We start from the raw sequence: 7406 nt of genomic DNA, 5'->3' as shown, positions 1-7406 counted from the left end.
TAATTCAGGTTTTGCAAAATTCCTAGAACTCTTGAGTGGGATACTAATTCACCTCTCAAGTAGTCCCTTTCTGGTAAGAACATTTGTGAGGTTGGAAGAGATTAAAAATTTATATTTAGTATGCTTCCAGATGTTAGTGTAGTACAACTCATGGCAAGTGGGGCCAAAGGGAGCCAGAATCCAAAAACATCTGGAGGGCCACAGATTTAGCACCCCTGCTGTAAAGAGTACTAAATAGATATATTTAAAAAAGTTAAATAAAACATAATACGGTTATTTGATTTCTGCTTTTTATAGTTTTGTATTTGTAAAACAAGCAGGTCAAAACCTGCAATGTGATCTTCATATCTTGATTCACAATACCTATGGAGAAACATGACAGGCAAAAACAAAAGCACTGAAACTATTCACCATTTTTCATAAACATTTTTGGTTGTACTGAAAAGCTCCCCTTTGAGTAATTTTCTTCTCTGAAATCCTCTGCATGCACCAGAAACTTTTTATTGATATACATGCAGACATCTTGGGAGAAATTATGGGGAAATAATTAAATTTGGAGGAAAAGCTCTGGCCAGGAGATTGCATGTCATCTAAGAACTCTATAGCTATACAAATCTGAATCTTATTAAGGACATCAGAATCGGTGAGGCTATAATACTGGCATCAACAAAAACACACATATTACTGAACCGTGAATACAGGCATTTACTGGTAATTCTGAAGATTTTAAAATGTGCACAGGGGAAAATATTATGTGCATAACTAAATGTCAAAGACTACAAAGTGCATTGGGCCGTATGGGGATGTTAGGAGAGGGGTAGTACCTCTGTGGGGTAGATATGTCATGCTCGTTTGTAGTTGTTTGTCCACCTTTGGTCCCCAACATGCACTCCTAGAAGCTGTCAACAGATGACAGTGGCCACACCTCAGGAACAGCTTCGACTGGCCGGCTAAACCGGGTGAGGGCAGCCAATGGATTTCAAACCTTCGGTGAGCTAGGGACTAGAGACAGGCTCCAGCAGATTGAGAAGGTGAGACCAATAGTGGGTCCAATGGTCAAGAAGGTGGTTTCTGCACGTGCTGTAGAGGGAAGTGAGGTGCAGGTGGGGCTTTTCAACCTGGAAGGTAGAATCATAGAATCATAGAGTTGGAAGAGACCACAAGGGCCATTGAGTCCAACCCCCTGCCAAGCAGGAAACACCATCAGAGCACTCCTGACATGTGGTTGTCAAGCCTCTGCTTAAAGACCTCCAAAGAAGGAGACTCCACCACACTCCTTGGCAGCAAATGCCACTGTCAAACAGCTCTTACTGTCAGGAAGTTCTTCCTAATGTTTAGGTGGAATCTTCTTTCTTGTAGTTTGGATCCATTGCTCCATGTCCGCTTCTCTGGAGCAGCAGAAAACAACCTTTCTTCCTCCTCTATGTGACATCCTTTTATATATTTGAACATGGCTATCATATCACCCCTTAACCTCCTCTTCTCCAGGCTAAAGATGCCCAGCTCCCTTAGCCGTTCCTCATTCCTTAGCAGTTCCTCATCCCTTAGCCGTTCCTCATTCCTTAGCCGAGACTCCACCACACTCCTTGGCAGCAAATTCCACTGTTGAACAGCTCTTACTGTCAGGTAGCCCTTCTAGGAGAAGGAAAACTCTGATTCTAAACCTTTGCTGCCTTGCAGGATATCTTCATAGCAAGAAAAGACCAAAGAGTAAACCCTATACAAATCCAGAGTAGCATCCCTAAGATTGTTGGATGGTGTCTTGTATGTCCCCTCCCAGCAACTCCTGCAGCCAAGCTGGTGCCAAACATATTGCTCTGCTTTCCTTTCGACCACATCTGCAAGGCCGAGGGGGGGGGGTCTTGTCATCTGTGCAGCCCAGGACCTCCAGACACATGGCCCAGGCTTGTGCCTCAGGAAGGCGACTTTGGTGCTGCAAACACAACGGTTTGACCTCACTCCCAGAGGCACACTCCATTGTCTCTCAAGACAGACAGATGCCAACAAGAATACAAACTGCGTTCAGTAGATGTTCAAATGCCATGCTGATTTCAAAGTCTTACCTGCCATTTCCTGCTGACCCTCGTAAAACCTTAAGAATTACCAGTAAATGTCAGCATCCACCAAGCTGAGGTTACTGAAACATATTCTCATCTACGCATACAATATGGATCAGTTGTATGTAGATTCAAAGCATCAAACAATTATTGGCACTGAAAATTAAACTGTTCACTAGCAAATATGGCATAGGCTTTTTGATTTCTGTACTTCATGCCTCTTTGGTCTTGTATTTGGAAAACAGGCAGTACAAGACTAGCAACGTGGTCTTCGTATCTCGGTTCACAAGATCTGTGAAAACATAAGGCAGACAAAAGTAGAATGGGTAAATTATAGATCCTTGAGCTAAAGAGGAACAGCCCATATAACACATTGAATCTGCATTCCCTAGAATGGAATGGGGGAACCAAGGCAGCTACCACAAACCCAAAGCTCAGGAGCAGATGTGAGGGTTGGGATTTCATCTGAACTGGAGGATGGGCATCCAACCAATCACCATTATGCGTGTCTGCCCAGTTCTCCCTCCTGCGTGATGTCTGGAATAATCATCTGTCTCCCCGACAGAACTCCGTGACCCACGTCTTCCGACAGTAGGCACACATTAGCAGAGTAAACAAATCATCAACAGAAGCCAGGCCCGAGGTGGGGGCACTAAAGCTGCTTTATTATTGACAGTTCAGAACAAAAGGAACATGTCTCCTCTCCTTCTTGCTCTCGGAGAGAAGGGAACAAAAGCAATACCAAAACGGAACAGTGAAAGTCAAAACATCCGTTCTCGTACTCCAACAAGCTAGTGCTGGAATGTATACAGACATGTGATGAGTAACGTTGTTCCACACATCTGAGAAGTGCCCCTAAGGTGATGTGGAAACATGAAGTGAAAACGCACCCCTTCTTGTACAATGACTAACCTTCAGGGTTGATAGGTACATCCAGAAGGCCTCCGTCCATTAGCAAGTCTACTGCAAGGCTTGCATTGTGTACCTGAGAAGGGTCAACAAAGGAAAAGGTGGTGTCAATTCTGGAAAAATTATCGCCAATGGAAAACAACAACATATTACCGTATTTTTCTGTGTATTGGACGCCCCATGTATAGGATGCCCCCTATTTTTGGGGACGCCCCAAAAAAAGAAAATGGGGGGAAATTGCCCTGACTTGTTGAAATTTTGGGGGGGAGGATTGCCCAGAGGCTAACAGCCCCATGCGTCTAACAGGCCACCTATCAGCTGTTCCCTCACCGGCAATCACTGAGCTTTTGGGGGGTCAGAGTTGAGCTTGGGGGGGGGAGAGAATGGTGAAGCTTTTGTTTCAATTACTTTTAGCACTTTTCGCCTTTCCCGCAGAGCCTCTGTACAGTATTCTGCTTGCCTCCTCCCACTCTGCCCGCCCTACAGCTGGGAGGGAGGCTGTAGGCAGTCTGTTTTTGCCGTGTGGTGTCTTTGCGCGGCTCCATTTGTGCAGGGCGGGTGCAACGTTACACAGGAGGAGTGCAGCAATTGAGTAATATCCCCCCTCTGCGCCTTTAACATCAGCGACACATCGCACCTTGCGCTCCTCCTGTGTAACATTGCGCCGCCTGTGCACAAATGGAGCCGCGCAAAGACGCTGCACAGAAAAAACAGATCACACACGCAGCCTCCCCCTGGCAGTCTCTGCCTATAGGGTGGGCAGAGTGGGAGGAGGCAAGCAGACTGAGAATGCCCCACGAGAAAGGCACAGAGGGGAGAGATATCTTCGATCACTGTGGCCAACAAGGCAAAGTCAGGTGAATGCCAAAATGCACACCACCCCAAGAGGGCTATGTGATGGACAGCTGAGCCAGACAAGAGTCTGGTGACGCAGTGCCTCAGAATTCCACCAGAGGGCTGGAGCCTCTCTCTGATTGGCTACCCAGACAGATAGACAAAGGTGGGCGGAGCCAGAACTTTGGGAGGGAGAATAAAAGTAGCCGTTTCAGAGAGAGGATTCAGATGGGGAGATGGTTTAAGAGAGAGCAGGAGGGAGAGAAAGAAAGTTGGTCCTGGTCTGCATATGTAACATCCACCCTGGGAAAAATATCTACAGCTAGAGAAAGGAGTCTCTGAGCTTAGAAAGGAAGACTGTGTTGAGTGTCTTGGGAGAGCATTCAGACTGAGTTTGAGCCAGGAGAAGGAGAAGCTGTGAGGATAAAGTCTCCTTGGGTCTCCTTCCAGTCAGGAGGGGAGAGATCTTCCAGAAAAAGAAGATTCCCAAACCAGGTAAAAGGGGTGCGTGGGGATCCCCTGGGTCTGTTATACTGCCAGAGGTATCTCAGGAGTATGGGAAAGGAGTATCTCAAAGGCTGGGAAACAGACAGAAAGTACCACCTCCTTGTTTAAGAACCAAAGTATTAAGCTGTAACACCTACACAACAACTAAGTTAAGGAACTGAAGTGAAAGAAGTGGAAATAAACTTTTGTCTAGAAACCTGTAACATCTAACTGAGGAGTAAAAACTGAATTAAAGCAGCTGACATTTAAAAGAAGCTGTGCATTTATTACCTTGTTTAGAAGCCGGTATCATCCACTAGATTAAGTATAATTATTAATAAGTTAACAGTTTCCTGAAAGAACATTATTTCCTGACACATCCTTTGTTTTATCAACTTCGCTCTGTAAAACTAATATGTCTTATTTTTTCAACTTCTGCTTGAGTTTCTAAGGATCTAAGTTTACCCCCACACAAAAACCACGAAGATAAACTGTGGAGGTTACATGTAGTATATAAGTCGGTGGGTTCTGCCACAGTTGGTAGCCAGAGAGGTGGGATCCGCTTCACTTGGAGAAGAGGAGGTTAAGGGGTGATATGACAGCCATGTTCAAATATATAAAAGGATGTCACATAGAGGAGGGAGAAAGGTTGTTTTCTGCTGCTCCAGAGAAGCGGACACGGAGCAATGGATCCAAACTACAAGAAAGAAGATTCCACCTAAACATTAGGAAGAACTTCCTGACAGTAAGAGCTGTTCGACAGTGGAATTTGCTGCCAAGGAGTGTGGTGGAGTCTCCTTCTTTGGAGGTCTTTAAGCAGAGGCTTGACAACCATATGTCAGGAGTGCTCTGATGGTGTTTCCTGCTTGGCAGGGGGTTGGACTCCATGGCCCCTGTGGTCTCTTCCAACTCTATGATTCTATGATTCTATGACTTTGGTGACACAGCGGTGGGATCTGCTACAGGCCGGTTTATTCCCTTTGCATAGGGCACCTAAGAAGCTTGGAAATAATGTGGGAAAATCATTTGTGTGTCCCACCTATTACGGTTTAGGGGCCTCCGAATGTCCTGTACCCACAATTGGGTGCATAAAGTATAACTTACCATTTCTGCAGGGGAACTTGGTTTCAGGAAGAAATCTCCCAGATTCAGGAAATAGCCCTGAAGCTGCCCAATTAGCAAGAGTAAAATAACCCCATCTGCAAACTGGGGGGAAATGAACAGAGGCATTACATTAAAGATTATTAAAATGGTCTCAGGGTCAGTTTTGTAATCCACAAGACCTCCATGACTTAAAGAACTTTCCTGCCGGACAAAAGCGTCTTCATATTTGCCCCCCAAAACTTACCAAAGCTTATTGAAGTGCTACAATACTATATGTTATATATCACCCACATCTGTATGTTACAGTCTGAATCCAAATTTCAGCACTTTAGGTCCAGTTTATAGGTTATCAGTGTGACAGGTGAGTCATTTATCTCTGGCTAGATTCCAGTGCCATTTGAATGAAAGAATCATGTCAACTATATAGATCAAGTTTTAAAGTTGCTTATTATTTTGACAAAAGACAAAATCCAGATAAGGATTTCTCTTAGTGCTGATCTTATGCCAAGAATTTAAAATTCTTTGTAGGTGGGATATATGAAAAACTTTTGCATCGCTTCACTTTCCAGGGTACTAATGTGTGTTAGCAGAGAACAGAAAGCTGGACTTGCATCTGGCAAGAACAGATTCAAGTCCCGCCTTGGCTGCAGGTGCTGGGCCACTGCACGTTAGGCCAAAGTGAACCTGGGTTTGCCACCAGATGTACATTTGGTGGGAAGCTGTAGCAAATCCCGAGTCCAATTAATATGAATGTATGATACACATGTGTCAGGGAACTGCCATCAGTGCCGGAGGGAAAGAGCAAAATCCAGAGGGATTCCAGAGAGCGTCCTGGGATTGGGAGAGGCAGCCCATCTTCTGGGGAAGAGAATCAGCATAGCACCAGTGGAGAAGGGGGGCAGATGGGGGAAGCGGCGAGGCGGTCCCATGACTCCTTGCCGGGGACCGGCGGGGAGAGTAGAGGTCCTCCGCTGCCTACGCCCTCCTTGCGCAGAAGGCTTTCGCGCAGAGAGAGTAGGAGGAGACTAGGCGTCAAAGAGCTTCTTTGCTGGAAGAAGTTTAAGAAACACCCACTGACGGATTCTGCCAGCGACTGAGTCAGCCACGGGTGAGTGGCTGTCCGGACAGAAAAGGTTCACTCAGGCAACCCAGCCAGGTGTTTGCACCGGCTTACGCATGAGCAACCCCTAGAACCACTACAACATGCTTCCAAACACATGTATATCTAATTAATCCATTTAATTTCTATGCATGCAATAAAAAAAACTTAGATGTGCACCAATGTGGTGTAGTGGTTAGACTAGGACCAGGGAGGTGCAGATTCAAAGCCCCATTCAGCCACAAAGCTCACTCAGTGACCCTTTCAGTCACTATCTTGGAACTTAACTACTTCACTGGCTCATGGAAATGATAAAATAGGAGAAGGAAACTATGTGCATAGCCAGAGCTCCCTGATAGAAGGAAGGAATAATAATGGCATACATAAATTTTAAAAATGGGCTTTCTGCAAGCATCTGAGATATTGAAGAATAAAATCAAGGAAGCCCTCACTTAGCGTGCTTACTCTCTATAAATTGTTTTTTTAACCACGTGAGGCAGGTGCTTAAACTTGATTTCCCATCATTTGAAGTAGTCCTTGTTGGGAATTCCATTCCACCCTTTGCTGCAGATATGTGGGATTGTTATATGTCACATGTCTGTTTACATTCCAGCACAGATTGCTGGAATCCTGTGAGCAGAAGTTCCACTCTGTACTGCTTTTGTTTTCTCTCCGAGAAGAATTACAAGGAGAGAGGCCATGTTTTTCTTTGTCCTGATTTATGTAGAATAAATGTGTAGTTTAGTACAGTATCCACGCCTCGAGCCTATTCTGTTGTGTGTTTGCTGAGTAGTGTGTGCTCTTGCATGCACAGCAGCTTGAGTTGCAGATGCACGTCGGAGGAGTATGACTGATGGATCTCCGCAGCGGCAAGTCTGAGAAGGGAGACGCTCCGGCTGGGGCCAAGCCAGCTGGCT

General features: G+C 45.4%; 1 protein-coding gene across 4 annotated transcripts in view; it reads right to left on the bottom strand.

Moving 5' to 3' along the window:
* Positions 1-276: 276 nt before the first annotated feature.
* The window catches only part of PARVG (parvin gamma), a 28182-nt gene continuing 21052 nt past the window's right edge, over positions 277-7406 (bottom strand). For all 4 annotated transcript variants that reach the window (XM_083440935.1, XM_083440936.1, XM_083440933.1 and 1 more), the window contains 4 exons: positions 5391-5492; positions 2970-3042; positions 1621-2349; positions 277-1118 (listed from right to left, as the gene is read on the bottom strand). In XM_083440935.1, coding sequence (XP_083297061.1) covers positions 2270-2349; positions 2970-3042; positions 5391-5492 — 255 coding nt within the window. In that variant the 3' untranslated portion in view covers positions 277-1118; positions 1621-2269. The remainder of the gene's footprint in view (positions 1119-1620; positions 2350-2969; positions 3043-5390; positions 5493-7406) is intronic.

Source organism: Podarcis tiliguerta (genome assembly GCF_965153285.1).
Source record: "Podarcis tiliguerta genome assembly, chromosome: 5".
Lineage (NCBI taxonomy): Eukaryota > Metazoa > Chordata > Lepidosauria > Squamata > Lacertidae > Podarcis > Podarcis tiliguerta.
This window is presented reverse-complemented; position numbering and strand designations above follow the sequence as displayed.